This window comes from Camelus dromedarius, chromosome 9 (assembly GCF_036321535.1).
Source record: "Camelus dromedarius isolate mCamDro1 chromosome 9, mCamDro1.pat, whole genome shotgun sequence".
NCBI classification, from domain to species: Eukaryota; Metazoa; Chordata; class Mammalia; order Artiodactyla; family Camelidae; genus Camelus; species Camelus dromedarius.
Window position 1 is genome coordinate 3,215,686 of NC_087444.1, and position 27,368 is coordinate 3,243,053.

A 27,368-nucleotide genomic window follows, 5' to 3' on the forward strand; every position below is an offset into this window, starting at 1 on the left:
ACAGGTCTACAAACCCCTCACCCTACAGCCTGCAGGCACACAGTCTTAGTCATTCCCCAATTGCGTGACCACAGAGGGCAGAGGAACTCTGTCATCCTCCTCCCTCCCAAACTCCCGAAGACCTACCAATTGGCAGGTAACTTTCCGACTGGTGGGCTTTGAGGGACAAAGCTCTTCGGTCCTGCATGTGATCCAGGCAGGCTGGCTGGCTACCACTCTTCTCTTTATTTCTGAAGGAAAAGACAAGCGGGGCAGAAACACATCATTAAATCGTAAAACCTTTAGGCAACGTTGTAGAAAGTTTAAAAAAAAAAAAAAAGATTGCTCAGATGAGAGTGCTCCAGCAAACCCTAACAGTAAAGGAACATCTGCCGGAGGACATTACCGGCAGGGCGATGAACACCCCACGGTGCCGTGGGCCCCGTCCCCACGATCGATGCACCGGGCCTAGGCTGCCTGCTCTGAGTCTTCCCATCCCACTAAGCAGAGCAGGCTAGAGGTTTCATGACACTCTCAGGAAAATCTGCTGACCTGGAATGTGTACTTTTAACAGAGCCTAAAATTACTCACAGACCCGGGAGGAATGACGTATGTAACCAACATGCGTTTCCCACCAGGCCTCACAGTGCCACAGTTAGGAAGGCAGCTGTGGGGCAGTTTCCCTTTCACTGCAAATCTCCGCATCCCCCAGTCAATCCCCAAGATCGCCCGGGGAAGGCTGTCAAACCCAACCAGGAGGACCCCACGGGGGGACCGCTCAGCCAGCCCCCTCCCGCTGCGCTGGGGAAAGGGACGCGGGTCACAGAGCACAGCCGCACAGGGAAAGCGGGAACGGAACTTCCCGCATGGTTAGCTAGCATCCCTCTGCCCCGTGCCGGCCCAGGTTGGGGATTTCTCTAATTAGCAGCAAAGAACAGAATCTCTCTTTTGCTAAAACAGAAAGCACTGCACCAGCCAAGTCGTCATGAACTTGAACCGACCCTCTCACAGGCTTATGTCACAGAAATCACAGAGTTCTCTCCTACCTTTGCAAGCGCCAAGGAGAAGAAAACAAACAAGGATATCCCCAGACGCCCAGCAACAGAGGAATTCCGGCAACCCCTCAGAGACAAGGCAGGGCAGAGGGCAAATTCCAAACAGCAGTGGCTTCTGCGGAGCGATATTTAAGCAGCGCTCACCAGCGCTCACCGCCAGCGGTCAGACTCCACCGCCCGGATCCCCGGCCCAGTGCACACCTTGGCCAGCCGGCCGGCCAACCAGCACGCCTGACGTCAGGGAAGGTGCGGGGCCTTGGGCGGGCGGGGGGGTGGGGGGGGGCAGGGCACCGGGCCACTTTTCCCGTAGAGCCCGGCCCAGCCCCACACGGAGGCATTGCTGGGCCTGCATGCAGCCTGTGCCAAGTGGTGACAAGGCTTAGGGAGGGCTGCTCTCAAAGGGCAGTCTGGAGTGGCTCTGTTAGGCTTGTCTCATCCACTCAGAGATTCTCAGTCTTTCATTTTTTTCGTTTTATGAGTAGGAGGTAATTGGGTTTACTTATTTATTTGTATTTGGAGGTGGCTCTGGGGAATTGAACCCAGGGCCTCGTGCATCCCAAGCAAGCGCTCTACCGCTTGAGCTATACCCTCCCCCCTCATTTCTTATCTTAAAAAAACATTGTATTTTCAACCCAGGCCGCTGAGGGTGGACCAGGAGGCCTGCCCAGCACATTCCTGCAGGGGTTCTGTGCGTCACCCTGGCTTTGTTCATGGCATGAACTCCCTGCTCATGAGCTCAGCAGTCAACGCCCCCCCCCCCCGAAAGAAACAGAAGAACGGTACCCCTTTCATATCTTAAGGGATTTCATGTCCCATCTTATTACCATGAAAAGGAGAGTTTCTAAATAGCAGTTCCTGCCTCCCTCCCTGTAACTGCCTTGAGCTGTACACTCTGCCGCTCCCCAGAAAACAGTCATTGGCAGGAGTATCGACACTTACCAACCACTTCTTTTGTGCTGGCGCTGTTCTAAGCACTTTGTTTATCCTAAACCACGTAACCCTTGAAAGCCCCATTTTCCCAGACAAATTAAGTGAGGCCCAGAGAGGGTGAGTAGCTTGTCCAGGGTTGACCAGGTCAATGGTGGACAAGGGTTTGAGGCCAGGCGGCAGGGTCCACAGCCAGATGCTGACGAACATCTACCAGAGCTTCCTGGCAGCACACGGCTGTCATTGGTGTGGCTCTCAGGGTCCTGTATTTTGCTTCTGAATTTCTGTAGTCTAGAAACTACAGTTTAAGACAGTTCCTTCTGGTCCAGGAAAATAAACCAGTGGTGGAATCAAATGTGTTGGGTAAGCTTTGACGCCAGGGAGCAGGTAACCGAGGGGCTGGTCTGGTCTTTGCCCTACTGTGTTCCATTCTGCCTGCTTTCCTTTTGTGGCAGTTAGTGTGCACAAGGACTCCTCACCCCGCGGGCGGCGGGGCCTGTAGGAATTCAGGGACGTCCCTGAGAGTCCATGGCAGGCCCTCAGCTCAGCGTCTGGTTCTCTGAACCCTTCTTTCCGCCCGTTCCCCGAGGCTCAGACTGCAGCCCCCAGGCTCTCGGAATCTCCTGTGTTAGGAATCTCATCTGTTCTGACCGAGTCAACCCCTCTTTCCACCTAAGCCTTCAGGGCTAACTTCCCTCCTGAACCCCAGAACTGCTGCTGGACACTGGCACTCAGCGAGCCCACCACCGCGCCTCAAATGCAGCAACTGGCCTTTCCTCCAAAGACTACCCACGCCGGCCCCTCCCGTGGTGTCCTGATCGCCGTCCTCCATCCCCCTTACAGGCGGGAGGCCTGGTTGGGATCCTGACTCTCGCTCCCCCCCCCCCCCCCCCCCCGCCTGCACAGCCTGGCCCCCCACGACTCACTGGCTGGTGTTCCTGCGCCCTCTCCCCTCTCCCTCCTCTTCTTAGGACACCCTGTTCCCGCGTCCAGTCTTGGAGGCTTTCTGCAACCCTACGCTTGGCCTGGCCATCAAGGCCTCCCTAAACCTCCCGGCCATCCCCTTGCGGACCCTTGCCCGGCTCCAGCCATGTACTCACTCCAGGCACAAACCTGCCCTTTCCTGCCTCTGCACTTACACTCACACCGAGCCCCACTCCCTCCGTGGGGACACCCTCTCCTTGGCAGCATCCATCCTATCTTCCTAGCCTGCAGACCAGCCGGAATCCTACCTCCTTCCCGAGGTCTCCCCCGGCCAGCCCTCCCCTTGGTCAGCAACGGCATCAACTACTTTTGGCACCACCTCAACCGGGAACCAATCAGGCACTGCCTCGCGACAGCTATTCCAGCAGCACGTGGCATTCTCATCAGCGTCCCTCATCGCTCCCGGGCTCCCGGGTCAGCGCCTCTGCCGGCGGAGCCCAGCCTGGGCCCCCGATCGCGTGCCCCCCACGGTCCCAGCGCCGCCCAGGAGGCCTGCCTCACCTGAGGAGGTTGCCCCGGGGAAAGCTCTGCTCTCGGGCCTGGGGGCCGCCCACGGTGAGGCTCAGCCTCTTGGCCGCGTCCGGCCTTCCCTCGGCGGGGCCGCCCTCCGGGGCCGGGCCCGGGGCCAAGCCGTAGCGCGCCTCCAGGCAGCGCAGCGGCAGCGTCCGGTTGACGGGCTGGAAGATGACGGCGCCGCTCTGCCGGGACACGGGCCGCCGGCTGCCCACGTAGCAGCGCACCAGGTCGGGCACGGAGTCGAAGCGCTCCGTCTCGAACTGGTACTGCACGCGGCGGCAGGCCTCGCTCAGCCGCAGCACCGAGCGGCGGATCCTGAAGTGCTGGGGCAGGCTCTTCCACTGGCAGGTCAGGACGAAGTTTCCGGGGCTGGACAGGGAGTCCCGAACCAGGAAGTCGCCGTCCCGCTGCACGAGGCCCTCCGACACCTGGGCGACAGAAGGCAGAGTGAGGCGCAGGCCAGGCGCCCCGCCGCCGGCCGACAGGCCGTGCTGCCGCGCCTCTTCCCAGCCGGCTCTCGACTCTGTCAAGTGTCACAGTCTTAGAAGACTTGCTCACCAACCGACTCACGGTCTGCTGGGCGCCCGCCGCCGAGCGCCGAGCGCCGCCGCAGGCCCGGGGGTCGCAGCGGCGTCCCGCCGTCCCGGGGCTTCTGCTTTCCAAGGGGAGGGTTCTGCTTCGTGAGGACGGGACCAGCCGCAGGCCTGGCCCGCCAGGCGCCGCGAAGCTCCGGAGGAAGCAAGCCGGGAAGGGAGGCAGTGTGCTCCCAGGGGGTGGGTGAGGGCTGCCCTTCAAAATGCGGTGGTGACAGGACACAAACTCGTGGTCGCCAAGGGGCAGACTGGGAGTTAAAAACTTGTAGATACTGACAGGTATATGCAGAACAGATAAACAAGATTATACTGTATGGCACGGGGAAATACATACAAGGTCTCGTGATAGCTCACAGCGGACAGAAAAATGTGACAATGAATATATGTATGTTCATGTATAATTGAAAAATTGTGCTCTACACTGGAATTTGACACAACATAAAATGACTATAACTCAATAAAAAATGTTAAAAAAATAAAAAATAAAAAAAGACAATTAAAAAAAATACAGTGGTCAGGAGGGTGCCAGGAGATGACATTTATGCAGACCTGAAGGATGCGAAGTGACAGAATATAAGAAATAAGGAAACTTGTGTCTTGGGGTCTGAGTCTCCCCTCCCCTGATAACTGGGGGAAGGTGTTTGTCAGCATCCACGAGTCACCCTCAGAGCCCTCTCCTAGGACCCCCCTCCAGGCCTCATTGCTCGGGGGGAGGGTCCACATGCAGGTGGAGGCCAGGCACTGTGGAATCAGACTCTTGAGTGTGGGTTCTAGACACACTGATTACTCTCTGGAGGGCCTGGAACAAAGCGGGCCAGGTCTCTCATCTCACAAAGTTACTGGGAAGATTACATATTTGGATGCATAATATATGCAAAGCCCTAGTCACTGCCTGGAGCACTAAACGATGCTAAAAAATCACTGACTATAAGGATGCTGGTACTTATAGCAAAGGAGACTTCATACTGTGTGACAGTGTGACAATGCGGTTGTTCCTGTGGCCAGGCTGCCTGGGTTTGCACTCTGGCTCTGCTGTGTGACAAGTTACATGGACAAGTTATGCTCAGTTACATCATCTGTAAAATGGGGCTAATATTGGGCGACGGTACAGCTCAGTGGTAGAGTGTGTGCTTAGCATGCACAGGGTCCTGATTCAATCCCCAGCACCTCCATTTGAAAAACAATTAAAACCTTTTAAAAAGTAAAACAATAAAGATATGTTAAAATATTAAAAATAAATAAATAAACGGGGTGATGTTACTGCAGAGCAGCTATAAAGACTTGAAGGAGTAAAGTGCCAGCTATGACCATCATTGTCATTGTCACAGCCTTTAGCTACACAACCTGGAATGATGTATCGCTGAAAATTTACACTCACGGCAAGTGGGAAACAGATTACGTGATCACAATGAGAGGGATGGCGGTGACAGACATCAGTTTTATAAACTTTGAAAACTCTTCCAGGACATTCCAGTGTTTGATCAGTTAGCTCAGTACGTATGTTACCATGGTTACTTTAAAACTGCATCTTTGCCTTGAAAATGTTTTCACACAGAAATTCCATTTCTTGGAATTGAGCCTAAGGAAATAATTATAGTCATGAACATAGTCGTCATCTTAAAGGACATTGGTGAGAGTGTCCAGTAAACAGTGGAGCATACAGTGGACACACAGACAATGCAGACTGGCACAGAGGAACATTTCATAGCAGGAGAAATCTCCCAGTATCGTTAAGAAAAGAAAGTGGGCTGCAAAAAAGTTATGTGCAGTGTGAGCTCGTACTTGAATCAGGAAAGTCTGGCAGGATTTATATCAAAACGCTCCTAGTGGTTTATCTCCAGGAGGGAGAATTCAAGTGAGAATTAAATTTTCTTCTTTCTACTCTGTTTTCTATTTTCTACAATCCATTTTAAACTAAGAAAAGAAGCAAAGTTAGAATCAGAATCCTTTCTTTGATGGTGCTGAGAAATCTGCTACATGAAAAAAATAATTCACAACTTGATGCCCTTCCCCCACCCCCAGCCACCCCTTTCCCGTCACGTTGTGACACTGGGTGACTGACAGCTCAGATCAGGTTGCAAGAAAAATCCAGGGGAAACTCTATACCTCAATTCTGCACTGATTTTATTTTTCAGTTTCTATGCTATTAAATAAAAATGACAATCACACCAAGTACATCCTGGCTGTGGTTCTGCAGCCGCTGCTATGGCTCCTCTTCTTCCCCACCTCCAGGCTGGGGGCCCGGGAGGGGATGGATGGAGAGTGAATAACCGTGGGCCCCACTAAGGCACAGGCGGCCTCTGTACCACCTGCCCTGATGATCCCTTTCTTCACCTGAAATTAAACCACTGCCTTAAGAAGGAAGCAGGCTCCAAAGGGCATGAGCTGCAGGCAGCTGGCCAAGACTTCAATTATCTGAACCACAGCCCAGCCTCACACTTCTCAGGCACCACCCTGCGTGCTGCCTCCTGCCCACTCCGTGTTCACCAGCCACAGAACGCCTGCTTCTCCTCCGTCCACTCACTGGCCGCGGGGAAATGTACTTTGGATCCTGACCTTAGCCCCTCCCAGGGTCTCCTGAGAGACAGGCCTCAGCCAAGTCCCTGCACTTCGTAGTATTTCGTTTCGGCTGCACCGGGGCTCGCTCCTAGTGGCCTTGGCGTGTGACCCTGCAGGGTCACGGGTCTGGGCGGTGCACGCGGGCGCAGGGGGCCGGGTACCTGGCGGGGGATGCGGCCGTGGTACCAGGCGTGGCTGCGCAGGTCCTCGCTGCTCAGCAGCAGCTCCTCCTCCAGCTCCTTCTTCAGCCTCTCGGGCGTCCTGTCCATGACGTGCCTCTCCTTGGAGAACTGCAACACAGGGCCAGCAGTCACCTCCCGCCCTGCCCGGGCCGCCAGGCCGGCCGGCTGCTCGCAACGGCCTTGTCGTTGGCTGCTTTGCTAATCAGCTCAGTGTATGCCCAGAGCCCTGGTCAGGCAGGGGAGCGGGATGATGGTTACAATTAGCTGTGGCCTTTCACTTCTCTGGCCCCAAGTGTGTGGTAACATTTTCACCTGCACATGGGGACTCTGACAGGGGAGTCGGCCAGTCTTCTCAGGTAGCAGCTGAAACCTGGGGAGCAGGGCAGGGGGCGCCAGGCACGTCTCGGCCCTGGAGCTTGCTCAGTCTGCTCCAGGACCGTCCTAACACGGAGCTGGGCAGCACGGAGTCCCCTCCGCCCACGGTCCTGGGCCTGCAGGACAGCGCTGTCCCACGTGCCGTCCCCGGGCTGGGAGCGAAGGCTCTGAACTCTATGCTCCTGGCAAACGCCAGTTCAGGAACCAAGTTTGCCTTTAGAAACGTTCAGAGCAATCGGACAGAGGAATGTCATGTCTCTTGAGTCTACTAATAGAAGTCTAAGTTTGTATTTTGTCTTTTTAATTTCATTTTTCCAGTATTTCATTTTTTAAGACAGATTGGAAACTGCAACTTAAATCAAAACAAAGAACTGGCGCTTCCCCTCTGACAGGCTGAGAATCACTGGTCTAGGTCACCGCATAGAGGCAGGGCAGGAGTTCCGGGCGGGCAGCACACGTTCTGGGTTTAATCAGGAACCCACACCCGCCTACAACAGCATGTGAACTGAACTTGGACACCTGCCCGGTTCCCAGCAAAGCCAGGCTCAGGGACTGTGGCTGAAGGTCACGCGCACAGGAAAAGGCAGTGTCCTTGGGTTTCCTCAGCTTCCCCAGCTTGGCCTCAAAAGCCCACAGGAATCACAAAACTACCCTCATCACACTGCCCTGCACCTGAGCAAGGAAAGAGCCCCTTCAAACATCCTCCAAGAAAGAAAAAGACGGGATTTTCAGCTAGGCTCTTCCCCTCAGCCCAGGAGGGCACCGCCGCAGAATGGCTCCGGGCGCTTTCAAGGCGGGGCTCTGGCTTCCTAGCGTTCACCTCTCCCCCCTCCTCCCCGCACCACTCTTCTCAGAGGCGGGCCCTCAGGAGTGCTTGATGGATGGGCTGAACTCCCATCAAAGAGACGCGGATGCTGGCGGCCCGCGCGCCCGCAGGCATTAGCAGTGATGTTTGACACCATCGGCTTCGATCATTAATTATGTACAGGTACATCTGACGACAGCGCCCTGGGAAGGCTTGAGGACAGAACGCAGATCATCAGCCAGGCCATATCCGCTATTCCTTTACTGTCTGTCTTGCCTCCTGCTAGACTGTGAGCTTCACGAGACCAGAAGCCCATCTGCCTCCTTCCCCACTGCCCTCGAGCGACGCTGGAACACATTCAGCACTCGCACTCAGGGGATGAACAAACACCCCAACGTGAGGAATGTCTGTGACTTTTCTTAGTTACGGAGGTTCTTCCCGTGATGTTCCTCAACCTCCCCCTCTCTTACAGGGAGATGCCACCATGTGACTAAGTCCTGGCCAGGAAAGTTAAACCGCCACTTGGGTGGGGACTGCCATGCTGAGAGGTGATGGCTGGAGCCGCAGCACCACCCTGACCACGAGGAAGCAGCCACACCGTAGGACTGGGAGGACCCAGGTCCCTCACGATGGTGAGGCCACTACACCAGCCCTGGATTGCCAGCCTCCAGGTCTTCCATGTGACCTTCTACCTTTTTTTAAGCCTGTTTATTTTGGGTGTTCCTGTCACTGGCAGCTGAACTAACTCCTAACTTAGACTGTGACCCTGGCCTCTATTTAGCTGCCCTGACAGTCTGAGCACCCAGCCTCAATCCCCGTGCTGAGCCCTGGGCCCCTTCCTGGTCTGAGCTCTGAAAACGCCGCAACAGGCCCTATCCTCTGCGTAACCTTCCGCTCACCTTCCAGATCGAAGAGCTATTCCCACAGTTCTCTCGGCATTCTCCCTGCTCTCTGATGCCCAACTCCCAGGCCACCCCCAACCCTCTCTCTCTTTCTCCACATCTCATAAACAGCAAGGGCTTTGAGGTTGTTTGTTTTTTTTTTTTTAGCATTTTATACGCGACAATCTTTTACTCCAGGTTTTGAGATAACACTGCTTTACACTTGTTACCAAAAATATAAAATCAGCTATCTTGTTGCTTCTGTCCCAACTCCACAGAGGGAAATCCACAATTACTGTTCTCTCCCGCTGTGGACTCGGGAGACGGGGCAGGTACCAAGGGAAGGACCGAGGGAGGGAGTAAGGAGCAGTAAGACGGACCCCCTCAAACAATCTGGGCTAGAAGACCAAACTTCAAAAAATACACCCTTAACCTCCTGCGTAATTTGTGAAAAGGCAGGAGGTCACACAGTGGTCTAGTTTGTATTTTGAAGGGGGGGAGGGGAATGGGAGGGAAGTGAGACGAAGGGGGAGTGGGAAGGGCGGAGGCAGAACCAGAGGGAGCGGGCAACTGCAAAGGGGGCTTCACGCCCAGCCAGGGAGGGCTGCTTCTGCTGCACGGAAAGGAGCCGAGCTGGCTGCGGGGAGCATCTGCGCCAGCGGACCGCGCGGGCAGGGTCTCCCAGACGCCTGAGGAGGCCACTCCGCAGCCACCCGCGCACGGCCACCCCGCGATTAAACAGTGGGGATTTGTGGGGTAGAGGCCGCCTGAAACTTCCACTTACTATTTTAATCATACATATTAATACAGTTTTTATTTTCCCCAAGTGCCTGTGTTTTATGAGACCTTGACCTTGCTGGCTCTGATTTTGCCACGGCAGGCGTAAGGGCTCCGACGGGCGGTCAGCCACACAGCTGGTGACGAGTGGCCATCTAAGGACATCTGGCACAATGTCTCCCTGGGTGTCTCTGAGGGCACTGTGACTGTGCGCGAGCAGCGGGGAGACCAGGCTGGGGTTCCTGCTTCCCAGGACAGGCGCACGGCACGCGTACTGCAACATCCGGCAGAATTATGATGGCTTCCCCCAAACCACCAAACTTTTGCAAAAAGTACACCCATCCACTTAACTGTCCCCACTCTGGGAGGGATCTGAGTTTTCCCCTGAAATGCAGCCATGTCAGTCATGGCCTGGACGAATTTGGGGGCCTTTTGGGCTACAAGGTAAATTCCGGTGACTTGAGGTAACACAATGGTACCTCAGCAATGGTTTTATCCAACTGCATGTTCGCCAGCGTCCTCTGATGATTGCGTCTACTAACGCCCTAAGAATCCTCCCGCCCTTCCTTAGGCCGCATTCTGAGGAAGGCACAGAGGAGAGGAGCTCTTCCTCACATACCACTCGCGCCGCTGTTGTCTCACGCACAGCCCGGAATCAAGCTGCAGGCTAAGCAGAATGCGGCACAGGCCCCGGCACGCCTAGTGTCCAGTCTCGGGCACAGAGGGGCCCAGGCCTACAGCTCACACCCTTTCCTGTTCCTGCAGCCTCTTCCCCTTGCTCCTAATTTGCCAGCTTTTTCACATTTGTTTCTCTCCACCTCTTCTGAATTCAGTGCGCCTCGGAACTGGCTGGACCCAGGCCATTCTCACACGCTGTTGGCACAGGGCAAGCGGGCAGCGTGACATCCCAGGGCAAGTGCAGCGCAGCTCTGCTCTCTTAGGAAGTTCACCCTGAATGGAAACGAAGTGCTCACTGGCCCTTCGGACTTCCTATTCTTCAACTGCCACACAGAGACAACAAGAAAGTAATCACGAATAATCAAACTCTGCAGCAAATGCTAGAAATGATCACATTATATTAACACAGCTTATTCTTCAAGCTCAAATTCTCTAGCTATTTGCCCCTGAATCTGAACTTCATTCCGAAAAGACAAGCCTGACTCCTTGTGTTTTTAGCCTCTTATCTGTAGGGGAGCAGGTGGCAGCGAGGGGAGGCTGGAGACAGAGTTGAGTTTCACTGCACCAGCACGGGCTCCGGCCGCCCTGAGCTCACGGCCCACGGCCCACGGCTGCTGGGCACAACCTCCAGGGGACAGGAAGCTGCCAGACTTTGGGTCGAGAACATTCTGCCCACGAGTCTTGCCAGGTTCATTCCAGGACCAGATCCAGCCATGGCCACCACAAGAGAAGGATGTGGGCAGGACATGTATCTTCTACTCCAAGTCTTGCCTGAAACGGATACCCCAGAAGTTCGGGAGTCGTTCTTTTTTGGGGGGTTGGGGATGTGCGAAAATGTGCTATGTACATAAATTAAGCAGTAACTGGAGCAGGAAAGAAAGGAAGGGAGGGAGGGGGAGGCGGAGGGAGGGAGGGCTAGTGACTCCCCTGTGGCAGTCGCCCACTCACACGGCCCCACTTCTAACAGGCCTGGGTCTGGGGTCTGAGATGAGAGGCAGGTCAATGGGTAACTAGGGCAAATGCAGGGGGTGGACAAGGCCCACAACTGTTCAACCACACTGAAGTTTGGCTAGGAAACTCGTAAATGACCGTACTTGTCACTTTTTGTGGAAGCCTGAGTCTAGCTACTACTTTCCTGTTGCAGGCCTTTTAACAGTCCTGATGTCAATGGCTGTTACAGCAGCGTTTAGGAGCACGGGCCACCCGCCCCCTCCATCCACAGGCCTCTGTGCCTCTCGCCAGCTGTGTGGCTTTGGGCAAGGGACTTCACCTCTCCACAGAGCCTCAGGCTCCTAGTCTGCAAAACGAGGGTAACGATACGTGAGGAGAGGTTGCTGAGGATGAAGCGGATCGACGTCTGTAAAGCACTGACAGTACACCCTGGCACACCGAGGGCACTGTTAGCTGTTGTACAGACTTGTCTCAGAATGCCGCTCATCTGGTTAAACAGAACGAACAGTCCGCATTTGAGGTCTTTAAGGCCTGATGCCTGGAGGCGTAGGGGAGTCAGCGTTTGGAAGGAAGTTTTTAAGGAAAGCTTGCTGAAGTGTCCACTGGCTACCCGAACAGGCTTCTTCAGTCCTCTTAAGAAATCTCACTGCTGCCTGCGCCAGGCTGTCTGGTCTGGTTCCTGGGTGGGGACTGCCCTAGCTTGTTGCGGCTGGCTCCAAAAATCACGAGCATCACTCTGATCTGGAATGAACATCTCTGTAGCTCCACACAGCCGGCAAGTCTGGTCTTGACAGGCTGGAACAGCCAGAGCCCAGGAGATGCCTGGAAAACATGTTTTGGAGGCACGGAGCCAGCTCCACCGACGTGCTGGGAACCTCGATTAACAAGGAAACCCACATTTCAACAGTTCCGCAAGGAAGAAAAGCTGTTCCAGCCCGGGAGGAATGGAGCGTGGGGTCTGTCTTCCAAGGGCTGTGTGATGTGAGATCCTACATTTCAAATCAGGCCCAACAATGGGGCCCAGCCTCTCAGGAGGCTAGTGTTCCTAAGTCTGGGGATGAGGGAGGGAGGGTGTGTGCCCCGTGATCAGAGCTCAGAGGGGGCTGTGGATGCCTATTGGCACGGAGGAGACGGTTGAGAGGATTAGAAAAGGATGGCACCTGCATTATGATGAGTATTTACTTTACTCTCTCCCGGCCTGTAGGAAAAGCTTACAGGCCCGGTAGAATTTAAAATCGTGCAAATCACCAGGAAAGACCATGTCCCCAGGCTGGAAGCAGAGAATGGAAAGGAAAAGACTGGGGAGACGCCAACTTGGGGCCACCAATAACCATGGCCAAGCAATTTGCCAGCCTTCAGGGTGCTGGCAGGATGACAGCTGTCCCTGCCCTCACGAGGCACAGTCTCCTGGGAGCCCACACAGGGAGCAGCTCAACACATCCCTGAGCTCCAGCGGCGGCTGGGATCTTTTCCTGCCCCTCTAGCTCCCTAGCCTGGGCGAGTTACCCACCTCTTTGTCCTTTGGTTTTCCCCTGTATCAAAATGGCCCCATTTGGGGAGGGGAGGAGGAAAAAGAAGATGGAGTATCAGGGTTGGCCCTTGAGGATGAAACTTGAGAACAGTAAGGGTGTTTGGGGCATTTGAGCCAAGAGGGGTGGGGCTTGGTGGGATGGAGGTTCTGGCTTGGGGGAAGAGGGCTGAAGCAGGTGTACACACACGAACGTACACACGTGTACACACACACACACACACACACCCCCCAGTATCTCCTCCTCCCCCCAGGAGAGCTCCGTCTTCTCTCCAAGTATGTGGTTCAGACCCACCTCCCTGGCCACGGCTGGCTGACCCGGGTACGGGTCCCTGAGCCAAGCTGGCCCGATCAGAGCTCTCCCTGGGATCTCTCTAAGTGCGGAGTGAAGGACACCCTATCCGCTGGTGAGAGCACCGTGAGACTGGAAGCATGAGAGCTGCTTCAAGTCTGATCCACACAGTGAGTGGATGACATCAGGGTGAGGAGAAGAGGAGGCAGAGGACGGGTCCCAGTGGCATATGCACATCCCAACCCCAGCTGATTGTATCAACCAGAAGACTTGCCAGGGACCTCAGTTAGTCTGCACTGGACTCCTGTCACTTGTGACCAGAGAAGTCCTGATCTGGGAAGGCAGGGGTCAGACAGATCGGATGGAGGGGAGCCTGGACCTGCAGGCTGAGGGGTTAGACCTTCACACTCCAGATAGTGAGAGTTACTGAAAATCTCTGCCCAAGAAGGCAACAGGTACGAAAAATGATGCTTTTAGATGCATCAATCTGGCTGCACTGAGCAGAAGGGACTGGACGAGGCTGGGGTTAGTGGCACAAGGCCAGCTCGGAGTCTTTCGAAATGTGCTGGTGGTGCCCAAACACCCACCTCATCCAGCCTCTAGGGCTGCTGCCGTGGTGGGGATATTTACCAGAATCCACTTCAGAGCCCAGATGTCAATACGGATCAATGGAACTCCCCGCCTCTGCAGAGCCAGCTCGCCTCCCCCTTTCCCAGTCACTGGCGCCTCCTCTGCCCTCATTACTCAAACCAGACCCCTCAGAACTGCTTCCTTTGATCAAGAAATTCCTGATTCTTCCTCTCACCAAGGCCCGCTCCCACCCCCGCCACCCTGCCCTGTTCTCCCTGAATTTGTGTAACAGCCTCCTGACAGTCTGCAGTCCTCCACCTCCGGTGCTACAACTCGCCACCTACAAGCCACAGACTTGCCACACCATCCCTGCTCGGAGACTGCCGTGGAGGGGAGCCCCGGCCAGGGCTGACGTGAGAGCCGGAGTCTCTTCCAGCCCCTGAACTTCCCCTGGATGGATGGGCTTTTTATGCCTAGTTTTCACTCTCCTGGGGCTGAGACCTGGTCCACAAGGGACACAGACCCCATCCTTCCCTGTGCCCCCAGACACCTGAGCTTTGGACACATGACATCCTTGCAGCCCAGTGAGCTGAAGCAGCACCCTTGCCGTATACTGACACCCATACAGGGACCCAGGTCTGAGTCCACTAGCAGGCGTAGGTCACAAGATGGCTGCGGACGGCTAGGTGAGGGTCCCAAAAATTAACCTGCCAAGGCTCGACAGATGGGGGAGCCAAGCAAGGGTACCACCGTTATACAGTGGGGTCCACGAGTCAGTAGGTGTCGGGCATTAAAGTTTTTAGGATTTTATTTAAAGAGTCCACATGTTCCAAAAGGCTCACAGTCACCTACAAATAAAACCCAAAGCCTTCATACGGCAGGCGGGGCCCTTCTGCATCTGGCCCTGAGCCGCCTTTCTGACATTGACACGCACTGACACAGGGTCCTGGTCGCAGGAGCCTTCCATGGCTCCCTGAACGCACAGCCCTGCACTTCCCTTCTCCATGGCTCCGTCTCGTGGTCTAGAGACAGAGACTTAGCTGCAGAAGTGCCACTGTGCAGCCTGGCTGGGCGCAGGCTGGGAGTGGGGGAGCGGCTGGAGGGGAGTCAGATGAGGCAGGCTGGGCCTTGAAGGCCACACTGAATTAGTTTGATTTTACCCCAGAGGGCAGGGAAACCAGTAATACACTCTATGCAGTGAGGGCGATGCGGTCGCCAGGCATGAGCTCCTGGAGGGCAGAGGCCTTGCCTTATTGTCTGTGGCTCCCAGAGCCCAGCTTGGTGACTGGCACGCAACAGGTGCCCAGCAAACACCCACTGAGTGGAACCAAGCTTGCCTTCTCGCCCCCCATGTGGTGGCTTCCTTGTCACTGGGTGGGGAGAAATAGAGTTTGGAAGTTGGTCAAGAACAGGTGACAAAAACCAGAAAGCCCAGAAATGAACTGACACCCGTATGGGAAATCAGTCTACGACCAAGTAGGCAAGAGTACACAATGGGGAAAAGGCAGTCTCTTCAGTAAGTGGTGCCAGGAAGCTGGACCACCACATGCAGGAGAATCAAACCACACACCCTATGCAAAATAAACTCAAAATAGACCAAAGAATTAAACATGAGACCTGAAACCATAAAATTTCTAGAAGAAAACCTAGGCAGTGTGCTCCTTGACACCGGTCAGTCTTCATGATGTCTTTGGATCTGTCTCCTCAGGCAAAATGAACAAAAGCAAAAATAAACAAATGGGACCGCACCAAACTAAAAAGCTTTTGCACAACGATGGAAACTTGATGAAATGAAAAGCCTGCCTGCTAAACAGGAGAAGATATTTGTAAATGATATATCTGAGAAGGGGTCAACATCCAAAATACACACACAGCTCATACAGCTCAGTATCAAAAAAACAAACAACCCAATCGAAAAACGGGCAGAAGACTTAAACAGACATTTCTCCAAAGAAGACATACAGATGGCCAACAGGCACAGAAAAAGATGCTCAACATCACTAATCATCAGGGAAATGCAAGTCAAAACCACAGTGAGATGTCACCTCACACCTGTCAGAATGGCTGTTATCAAAAAGACAGCAAATAACTACTGGTGAGGCTGTGGAGAAAAGGGACTCCTTGTGCACTGCTGGTGGGATGTAAACTGGTGCAGCCACTGTGGAAAACAGTAAGGCGATTCCTCAAAATATTCAAGATAGAACTACCATATGATCCAAGAATTCTATTCCTGGGTATTTACTTTAAGAAAACAAAAACACTAATTAAAGAAGATATATGCACCACTACGTTCACTGCAGCATTACTTGCAATAGCTAAGACTTTTAGGAAGCAACCTAAGTTCCTATAAATATGTAAATGGATAAAGAAGATCCGGCATACGTATATATGTGCATGCATATATATACACATATACATATACACACACACACCAGAATACTATTCAGCCATAAAAAAGAATGAAATCTTACCATTTGTAACAACATGGATGGACCTAGACAGTACTATGCTAAGTGAAATAAGTCAGACAGAGAAAGACAAATACTGTGGAAGTTCAGTCACATGTGGAATCTAAAGAACAAAACAACGAACAAACTTGACAAAAGAGAAACAGATTCAGGTGCAGAAAACAAACAGGTGGCTGCTAGAGGGGAGGAGGTTGGGGGAGGAGAGGAACAGGTGAGGGAGACTAAGAGGTACAAACTTCTAGTTGCAAAATAAATGAGTCGGGGATGAAATGTACAGTGTGGGGAATATAGTCAATAACTATGTCATATCTTTGTATGGTGACAGGTGGTAACCAGACTGATAATCATGAATGTATAGAAATATCAAATCACTTACTAAATGAGTTCTAGGGATGTAATGCGCAACATGATAAAAATAATGAACACTGCTGTATGTTACATACGAAAATTGTTAAGAGAGTAAATCCTAAGAGTTCTTGTCACAAGGAAAATATATATTTTTTCTATTTCTTTAATCTTCTATCTATATGAGATGATGGATGATGGATGCTCACTAAACTTACTGTGGTCATCATTTCATGTGTGTGTGAGTCAGACCATTCTGCTGCACACCTTCAGCTTATCCAGCGCATCATGCCAATTATATCGCAATAAAACTGGAAGAAGAAAGAAAGACCGGGTGACCCTGGCTGCCCTTCTAGACTCTTCCTGTGTCTGCATGCATCCGGGGTAAGAAAGAGCTCCCATTTCACAGGGCCACGTGAACCGACCCAGCCGGCACTGGAAAAAAAGGACCAGGAGCTGTTTCTGGCACACAGCAGGTGCACATGTGAACAACAGAGAATCTGAACCCCCTTTTAAGATGACTCTAAGCTAAAAAAATGGAAAGTTACCACAGTAAAGAATTAAAAAAATATATATACAACCCATTGGCAGGCTTTAGAGATATCTGGTCTTTCAGAATTTAGTTCTGATGGAATAAAAAAAGCTAGGAGTTGGAACTACCAGTTCCTACTAAGGCTTGGGTTTGTTTCTTCTGTTTATTTCAGGTCAAAGTCAACTGTTTCGGTGGTTTTGAGGTGCACTGAACAGTCCCACCTATGCAGGGGCCACTGACCACCTGTAAGGAGGCACTTTCCCTTGGGGGCGGGCTCTGCATGCACGGATCTCGGTGTTGCCATGTTAGTTCCAGCCGACTTTCACGCCCACAGCACACAGGGCACAGTGGCAGCGTGTGTGCAAGAAGCTGTGTGTGCTGCACAAGGCTGAGAGGTCCTGATATGGGGACAGCGTGCTCTGCAGGGTCTTGGAGGCTTAGTCATTGATATTTTGTTGTTGTTGTTGAATTTTAAAAATTGGGATGAATTTCTAGTCATCCACTCCATGACCAAGGGTGGCAATTAAGTTGCTTGAAATAAAAAAAGGGGGCCGGGAACGTGTGCATGAAAAGAGGAAGAGGGGAGAGAGTGAAGAGGTGGGGAGGGAGGGAGGGAGAAAGCTTACAGGCTGTTCTCTCTGAGGTAGGAGTGGGGCCACGACACCCAGAATGCTATCAGGCTCTCGAACAAAAGCGTCTTTCTTCTGCCCTGGACCAGTTCACCCAACTGAGGGAGAGGTCAGCAACATCCAGGCGGCTCATCAGGTTGTACCAAACAACTCCACGGGTCTCATCCAGAAACTACGATCACAAGCAAAATGACAGTCTGACTGGCACTCGGCAGCACCGTGTGAAACTGGTCTAATTTCTGAGCGAAGACCGTGTCCTCTGATGAGCTGGTGGGAAAGCCCTCGGGGTCTGCGGTGAGCTGCCCCGGGGGCTCAAGTCAGGATGACGCAAGAGTCCTGGAAGCCGGAGCTCATCTCGAAGATGTGCCAGGACATGAAAGCTGCGCCACGGCGATCCCTGACACACAGAAAACCATGAGGAGCCGGAGGGCCCCCTCCGCTGGGAAGAGCGCACCTCTGATCACCATCACACAAGCATCGTGAAGCCGCACTACGGTTGCTATATCTCCGACTGTCTTACAAGTCAATCCGCCCAAAAATGAGATTCTTTGGAGATTTCAGAAACTCAGCCCCTTTGAACTACTGCCATGAGCTGAACTTCAGGCAGTGGACCAGTTTACAACCAAATTCCAAAGCATATCCAGGGCTTTTAGAGATCCAGTTGGTATTTATACCATTGAAAACCCACATAGATTGATCAGGAAGCCACAGAATGAATAAACCCTGATGACCTCTGCCACTCTTAGCCCTGCCCGCGGGCCGAAAAACAAAACCCACCTCGCCAGGCTCAGGCCTGACCATTCTCAACACAAACCCCAGCTGTTTCCTCTGAGGTGGAATGGATCGTGAAATGAAACAGTTCGTCTGTTGGCTTCTGTGTCACCGCTGATTGGCACTTGCCAGCTTTATGGCTTAGCTAAAAAATATTTTATTAAAATACACAGATGGATGAAGAAAAGCTTGAATTTACTAATCCAACTGTTCCCACTGAGTGCTAGACTTCAGCTTCTCATGCTAGTAACTGCGATTAAAGCCGAGGTCTTTACTTCAGGAAACAATTTTGTAAACAAAAGTCCAAAGAGAAAAAAACGTCAAATTCAAAGTTTTTATCTCCTATTTGGTAGACAAGAGCAAATGGTGGTATGGGAAACTGGGCATATCGGCCTGGCCCAGCCCACTGGCTCCAGGATGCGTACCACACAGGACACTATATCCAAGGAGGTGCCCTTCACACGCAGTCATAGGACATTTGTAGACAAGGGCTGCCTGGCAGATGGCAATAGAGCGTCTTAAGGAAAGGGTGCCTTATTCTAAATCACACAGAGGTACCCTATGGGCTAGCAGGGAAGGGCCCTGAGCGCATCCCAGGGGGCTGTTTGCCTTTTAGGTGTTGTGATCTTGACAAGTGGGGACCTCTGGTCTCACCTGGGCCCTTGCTACTGAGCCTGCTCCTTTCAACCCTGAGATTAAAGCCCAGGGAAGCAGTCTTTGTAGGCAGCCTCCTAACACATACATGCTTCATCCCGTTGGCCAAAGTTCTGCAGAAACAACCAGGTAGTCAGTTTCAAATCAAGAGCTTGACAGCCACTGGAATGCTGTGCATTCATTCGATTAAGCTCAAGGACTCACTAAGGGCCCCTTGGTCTCCTGGGCTAGATCTGAGGGGAGGTGCTGACGTGGGTACAACACACTCCACAGCCTGACGTGGGTTACAGCCTCTTTGAGGAGACAAGACATCTGAACGGAATGTCCAGCAACAAATCATAGGTTGTTTTGCTGAAGTTCTCAGTGTTCTCTATCTTATTTGAGGTCAGTGAGGGTTTCTGGCTCCTTCTGAGAAAGGAATCAGTAGCAAAGAGATTTCATAAAATCTCAGTAAGGTTTAGCATTCTGAATCACTTAAATTAATTTGATGTTAATGTTTAAAGTTCTTTGACGATGTAAGTTCCTCTTCTGCAAATCCTAGAAAGAATCTCATCTTCAGGCCAAGATTCTGCAGACGGGTTCTGATGCCATTTTGCCATTTTTATAATTAAACCTGAGAAATTTATCAGATTCTCACTCCAGTGCCATTAAAAACTGATTTGCAATTTGCTGTTAAATTAAGATGCTTCGTTTTCTTACTCTGTGTGATCTTCCTTCTCACAGACAAATGATGATACAGGGGCCAACAGACCCCAGCACAGATAGGAAAGTGCCATCAAACCCCCTCGAGAGCCCAAGTCCGAGAGATTTCATTTCATTCATTATCAAACCTTATCAAACACTTGTCAAAAGAGGCTCAGAAACCATGAATAAGAAACATGAAGAGGATATTTGTGGAACTCCTTGCTTATCCAGGTTCTGAGAAATTCCCATTAAAATTCTGCTTTCCGTGTGTGTAAATGAAAAAGACTAATTTAATTTTAATTTGTGCAGACTGGAGCCTTTTTAAAGCAGCGCACCCTCCAAGCAGGCAGCGGTAACTTAATCCTTCACTCCAAACTAATTACATTCGAGTCATTCTGACTGGTCCCCACGGCTCCTCTGATGTTACCCTCCTGTTGCCTTTTATCCCCAGTCGATCTCTGGGCAAGGTCTCCCCACACCTCCCCATCCTGCTTGACCATGAAGCTACCGCTTTTGAAGCTCAATTTTGTTTTGATGGAACACCCAGGGACTGAAAATTATTTTTCACGGAAGGAGACTGATTTTGGTCTGAAAACTGCAGGAGGAATTCTAAGTGTGACAGAATGCAGTACATCCAGCGCCAAGAATGGCTTTTTTCCTTCACAAAGGTTACCCACGTGTGAAAGAAATTGCTGAAAGCCCTCATCACACCAGAAGAGCATTTCCCCCTGCTCCGCCCCGACCTGGCCCCAGGGGGTTTGCCCATCTTGTTTCTTACCCTTTCGACAAAGTATTATTTACCCACGAGCTCACTCAGTGCTCTGCCCCAAGGAGGTCTCACCTTTCTCTGACAATAGATAAACTGAAACACAGTGAGATTTTCCACAGGCCATCTGTAGCCACTTGTTAACATCTTGCCCTGCTGAAAGCCGCGGGGGTACCTTCCCCTCTAGATCAAATTTAGAGGATGACTTCCTGGGGCAGAGGTCCAAGTCACCCCCGCGAGACTCCCGGCGAGAAGTCAGACGTGCTGTATCTAAGGGCGCCGGCCGCACTTGATCATTTATTGGGTCAGTGAAAGGAGGGGCTTCAAATAAAAGCCAGTAACAGTTCGACCTTCGAAAACCTCCTCTAAACTGCGTTGCTCCCTTCAACCAAGTCCTCGAGTGACTTCCAACAGCATCTCTCTGTCTTCCCCCCAGGGCTAGCACTCGGGCTAAATAAGACAATGCAAGTGAAATATTAATTGCTGGGCCTGGCAGTGAGATTCCACGCAGCAAGAGAAGTGCTTTGTTAACATCGATGGAGAATGAAAAAAAAAAGAGAGAGAGACTGCCTGGGTAAGGCAGACCCCAAGATAAGGGCTTGAAGACCGGCTGACCAAAGTTCAAAATGCAAGGAGATCCCAGCCAGAAACCTTTACCACTGTAATCCAGACTTGCTCATTCAACATCTTAGTCCAAACTGTGTGTGACCTAGTACACGGCTGTTCACCAAAATGGACGTCCTATTTGTTCTTCAATGAGAACATCAGAAAATCAACATCAACTTAACACAAGCACCGTCCTTCCCCTAACTCACCGTGAGTGAACCCCTGAATCAACAGAACACGCTGTGGCTGAAAGACACTAGGAGATGTAGCTGGAAGGGAACGCGAGGCCCGCCACACACGCGGAGGAAAATCCAGGATTCAGAAAGCCTTTCGGCGTGGGGTGTGGAATCAATGACTCTCCACATTCTCTTTCCAAAATAGTACCATGACTAACAACCGTCTCAGAAATCTGCTTTGGGACAAAGCACAGTCTATGTCAGAGCTAAGCACTCAGTAGGTTCTCAGGAAAACTAAGCGATTCATCACCAGATGGGTTTTGGCCAAACATCAACTCCATCGCTCCCAATATACAACTCACACGCACGTCACTTTAAAGGTATATATTTCTCCCTGAGGAAGTCAAAGCTCTTGACACCCACATAACTCATTTAACAAGTTCTGTTTTTTTAAACACATGATAAATGTCCTGGGCAGAACTCAGGGAAACAGCAGCCGGACTACGAGGGACAAGACACCCAGCACAGCTCAGATCTCATGAATCATAAGATGTCCCTGGAGTTAAACAGGTCCCAGGAATACTTAGATCTCACCACATGGTCAAAGTCCTGAATTTTCATGATTTGTTCACGCTTATGGAGTTAAGGGGTTGCTTGAAAACTAGCCTCCAAGTAACCCCAAGGCTAAAAAGAGCCGGCCAGGTGTAGTCTGCACAGGAAAGACTCGGGCAGCATGAGGGCTGTGTTGAAATACAGGAAGGCTTGTGCTATTATCGTCCCAGGATGACACGTCAAACATTCTTGGTTCAAATCCCTAGGGAAATGAATCCAGAACCCCTCCTGCCTTATTGCTCAGTGTCTGCTCTGACCAACTAATTCGGCCTCAAAACAGACACACGGAGGAGGAAAAACACGCACGTGAGGGCTGTCTAAAACCAACCCATCTAACTGCAGAATAAGGCGGACACGGCAGGGCAGAGATTCTGACCCAATACAAGGAGGAATTTGCTACTAACTAGAGTTGTTCAAACTTGGGAATGTATTGCCTTTAGGGTACAGTACACCTCTCATCTCTAGGATGCCAAATAGAAGGGCGACGGCCTCCTGTGAAGCTGTAGGGCAGGATGACCAAGGAGGGAGTGACTGCAGATTCCAAGTCAGAGGCGATGAGGCCTGAAGTCGCACACTGCTGCGGGAGAGGCAGGAGGAAGAGGCAGACGAGGGAGGTGTTTAGGAGTAAAACCATGAAGACTTATAATTGATTAGACACGGAAGGTAAACAGTGGGGAGAGGCCTGAGCGCTCCTGGAAGACGACTGAGCCACAGCTCTCAGCACGAGAGGGGAGAGGGCTGTGGACGAAGACGCAAAGCCTGAGGCCGTCAGGGTGGAGCGGCTCACGGGCCAGGGGCCCCAGGCGCCTGGAGAAGGGCCCGAGGATGCTCGGTACAGAGGGGGATTGTGATCCAGGGCCACCTAAGGGACAGGTCATAGAGGGGATACGAGGACAGGGCTAGGGGGCGCTGGCTTTTAAGAAGCAGGCTAGAGACTGAAGACAGGGGTCTTAGTCCACTTAAGCTCCTATAAGAAAAAAACATCGACTGGGTGGCTTAAACAGTGAACATTTCTCTCAGTTTCAACATTTTCTGGAGGCGGAGGAGTCTAAGATCGAGGCACCAGCAGATCTGTGTCTGATGAGGCTCACTTCCTAGCTCCCACGTGGCCCGTCCTCCCCTGCACACGGCGGAAGGGGCAGGAGAGCTGTCCAGGGTCCTCATCCCTCACCTCGGGGCCCCACCCTCATGACCTATCACCTCCCAAAGGGGCCCCCTGCTAATACTATCACACCGAAGGTTAGGATTTCAACATGAACTTGGGGAGCCCCAAACGTTCAGTCCATAGCAACAAGCGGGACTGGTCAGGAAGGATCCAGGGGAACGAGCAGAGAGTAGTGTCCGAGAGTTGAGAGCACACTTCCAGGAAGGGGTGGCCACCAGTGCAGAGCACAGCGGGGAGTTCCCACGGCATCAGAACTGGACAGCAGCCTCGGGGCTTGGTGAGGACGGGTCGCTGGTGGGGTCAAGGGGGCTGAGTGACCAGTGGGAAGTGAGGGAGCAGAGACCATGTGAACCAGCTTTGGGGACAGAGGAAGCCAGGAACCAGAAGGAAGCCAGGGAAATAGTGACTATTTCTAGAATGGGCGAGACTGAATCATGTCTGTAAGGCGAAAGGAAAGTGCTGGCAGAGAGGGACAGACTGACGGCCCAGAGGATTGGGGGGGGGCGTGCACATGGGGGGCAGGCCTGCCGTGATCAGGGAGAGGGACACGTCATCCTCGGTGGCTGGAGGAAGGAAGTGAGCACCACGGATACGGATACGGCGAGAGCTGTAGCTCGTCGGGGCGGCGTGGGGACAGACAAGCACTGTGCCCCATGGCCTGAACTGCAGCTGCGAAGTAAGAAACAAAATCTCCCCGTGGGCGTCAAAAACAGGCTGAAAGAGAAGGTGGAGGGAGGCAAAGGGTGCGCTGAGCAGGGACGTGCAGAGTGGACAGGAGGCTGCAAGGACTTGGGCACGAGGCAGGGGAGACGCTGGTTACGCCCCCCCCAGACTCACCCTGCACACGAAGGGGCCAACGCCCAGCCCTCGCCCACTCCCCATCCAACTGTCTGAGGCTCCCCCTCACTGTCTGTTCTCCGGCTGCCTCTCTGGTTTCACCTCCTTCCACTCCTCAACTTCAGCCTCAAGTCCCGTGTGTGACGCCCTCTGTCTCCCCGGGGCCTCTTCTACCTCCTGCTCCCTTAGGAGTTGCCCAGTGTGACCTCTGGGAAGTTCCCTGACCCGGAGCTGGGTCAGTACCTCTGCCCGGTGTCTCGCCACGTGCTGCGGATGCTCCCCGCCTTCGCGTCACCGCGCACCCTGGAGAGAGATGCTTGCGAGCCTATCTCCCCATCCAGACACAGGATTGCCCCTTTAGGACAAAGTCTTTTACTCTGCCTCCCTAGCACCCAGCAGGCCCTCAGTACACACCCCGGGCATCGCGGAGAAGGTGAGGGCGCAGGCGGGGAACGAGCAGATGAATCCTGAGTGGGAGGCCGGCTCGCTGGTCCCTCCAGTCCCACCCGACTAAGGATCTAGGATTCTAGCTTGCTGGTCCTTTGTGCGTAACTGCTTTTGTGAAAGCACGCAAGTACGTGAGTGGGCACGGGGGAGAGTTCTCCACACAAACCAGGAGACTGATCACAGCTCTCTCACAAGCTAGAGAAGGAGGCCGTGACGTTCTCATGGCCAGCTCCCGGGGCTGTGGACACGCCCTGAAAACCCAGATGAGGACAGAGGTGTGGCAGTGGTGCCCGACCCCAGGGGGCACACCTCCCCACCCCTCCCCAACCGGGGCAGCCCGGGTCTCCTCTGCTGCCCTGGGGACTTCCAGAACAGGCATCAGCTAAAAGCCCTCAGAGCTGTCTTTGAAGACATCCTGAAGCCCAGCGACGGAGGCCGGGCTCTGTGTACCCCCGCCCCCCCCAACACGGTTGCGTGACGACCTTTGCGGCCCGAGCGCCCCGACTCTCCAGCGTCCTCCCCAGTGTTTGCACAGGCCCATCTCTCTGCAGTCCTGGAGGTGCTGGCTGCTCACAGAGTTCTTCCAGGATCCCAGTCTCGTCTCTGCTTCCCACCCATGTCTCGCCAACAAAAACAAGGTGTCGGCCGGGCTCCAGGCTCTGTGGCGAAGGGGTCGCTGCGACCCAGCCCCGTCAGGCATGTCCTTCCCCAGACGCTGAGCCAGATCCCCACGGGCACCACATGCCAGTGGAGCGCATTTAGGTTTCTTTAAAGAAGCTGCGCTAGGCCTTTTTTTTTTAAGAGGGTAGGAGGGATAAATGAGCAACTACCAACCGCCACAAGGAGGGGCTGAGGCACTTAGACATTTCCTGAGTGGCTTTTTCCACCGTGCACAGCTCATGCTGACGGTGGACCAGCAAAGGCAAGTCACCGTGAGCACTGGAACGTCTCACCAGCACCCAAGCTGTCACGACAGCAGACAGACCAAGGGATGGGCCACGTGGAGGCCAAGCGGGACCTTGGCTCCTTCACATTCACTCCGACATGGAGGGGTGGTTTCCAATGAAAACGAGTTCTGAGGACCCAGCCCTCCGGCGATGGGCAGACGGGACACCTGGGCTACAGTGTGCATTCAGAGAGGCTCCCAATATCTGGGGTGAGGCAGGGGAATAACGTAAAGTGAAACAAAACACAACAACAGCAAAAGCACGGTTGAAGCTCCTCCCACTGCAGAGCACTTCACGGCTGCAAAGACAGTCCCATCTCTGCACGGAACTCACACGCTGAAAAGCCACTGCCTCGTCCTGGCCACGCCTCCTCGCCGACAAGACCCGCGCTCCTGGGCTCATGACTGGTCAGCCACGACTTGCCGATTCCCTTCTCCACCGACTCCATGCTCCAGCCTCTCTGTTGGTGTTTTCAGGAAGGTGGCTACTCTGCCCTCACAAGTTTACTCCCGTCTCTTTGGTTCCCCTGAGTTTCCTGATACAACCACACCCACCTCCCTCGGGAGTAGCCGCGGATAAGGCGGCAGGTTCCAGGTCCTCGTCCCCTGCTACACACAAGGGAAGTCAGGGACGTGAAGGACCAGAGGAAGCGGGGGTCTGTCCCCACGGGCAGTCCGGGAGTGGGCTCTGCTGCGCTCTCCCAGACTCCTCCTGCAGTAGTCCGGGGCCCTGAAAGAAGGCGGCCCCACCACTGCCACAGGAGCGAGGCCAGGTCTGTGAACACCAGCCCTGCATCCTCCCTGAAGTCTCTCCTGGAAGCAGAGGTTCACGCTACTCTTTCCCAGCTGAGCTGTTACCTGAAGGATGAGTATTTCCATGTCATCTTCTGCCACGTGTCAGCGGTCTTGATCTGGTATCAGAGAAAGCACACTGGGCTTGAGGCCACAAAACCCGATTTCTGCTCTTGGTTCCCCACTAAGAGATTCTGGGCAGGGAGCTTCTCTGAGCCTTGGTTTCTCCCGGGTGGAAAGGGCTAAGCTAATGCCCTGCCCCACCCAGCTTGTCTTGAGACTCCAGTGAGAAACCTGTGAAGGAACTCAGACATCGGGAAGCCTTTTGCAAACCTAATGAAATGACACTATGGACTGATGCTCTGGTGGGAAGCCCTTTAAAGGCAGGAGCCATGTCTCAGTCGTCCTGAATCACCCCACCGCACCCCACCTGACGGGTGCCAACAACATGCACAGGCTTCTGCCATCGACATTCAGGGATTTTTGAACTTGAATGTGCTCCACTGATGTCTTGGAGCTGGAATATCTTCATGCCAAACTCTTTTCCATTGGGTGTTAGCTAAATGCCCTTTCCTTTTCTTACCCAAGACCCAGTGGTCGTCTGTGAAATGAGTGCCTTGTGTGAACCCTGCTGGGATGTTAAAGTCATGACCCTCGACACGGCTGACACACCTCATCTCTGGCCTCGGCTCCATGAAAACCAGCAAAGGCTGCGTGTCCTCGACCCTCCCCGTCCACTCCCCGCCTCCTGGTTAATTCCTTTCCAGGGCCTTTGCACGTAAGTCCACACGAGGCCCTTAAACACATACTAAATTCTGCAAAGTCTCTGCAAATAAGATCTTTCTCCCTGAAAGGGCCTGTGCTATTGGTCTCCTATGCAATGAAAGGGCTTTTATATTTTTAGTTTTCTTCCCATACAACAAACACTATTAATAACACTTAACTTTCTCCAGAGATGATGTGGATTAGACCAAATGGAAAGTTACCATGGTGACCGCAGTATTATTTTTGGTATGAGGAACTCATGCCAAGGGAAGCAGCATCCACGGTCAAGAACTGGGGTTTTTATTTCCGCTTTGCTATCAGGCAATCAATCCCAATTTAACTTTGAAACTCTAATTGCGACGGAAACTAATTACAAGCGGCAAGACCTGAAACCCCTAATTAAAGTGGGAGTCGGTAAAGCCACGCGGCCTCATCACCGGGGCAACGCGGGCAGGACGAGGGACTGGAGCACAGGCGCTGTTTTCTCTCCCAGGAAACTATCGAAGCAAAACAAGACAGGG

At 52.9% G+C, this 27,368-nt stretch overlaps 1 protein-coding gene across 6 annotated transcripts in view; it reads right to left on the reverse strand.

Moving 5' to 3' along the window:
* The window catches only part of BCAR3 (BCAR3 adaptor protein, NSP family member), a 189,586-nt gene that overhangs the window by 18,605 nt on the left and 143,613 nt on the right, over positions 1 to 27,368 (reverse strand). For 5 of the 6 annotated variants that reach the window (XM_064488730.1, XM_064488732.1, XM_064488733.1 and 2 more), the window contains 3 exons: positions 6,775 to 6,903; positions 3,447 to 3,889; positions 127 to 230 (listed from right to left, as the gene is read on the reverse strand). In XM_064488730.1, coding sequence (XP_064344800.1) covers positions 127 to 230; positions 3,447 to 3,889; positions 6,775 to 6,903 — 676 coding nt within the window. Of the gene's footprint in view, positions 1 to 126; positions 231 to 1,025; positions 1,218 to 3,446; positions 3,890 to 6,774; positions 6,904 to 27,368 lie in introns of those variants that run through there. The other variant, XM_064488735.1, reaches the window with a different exon arrangement.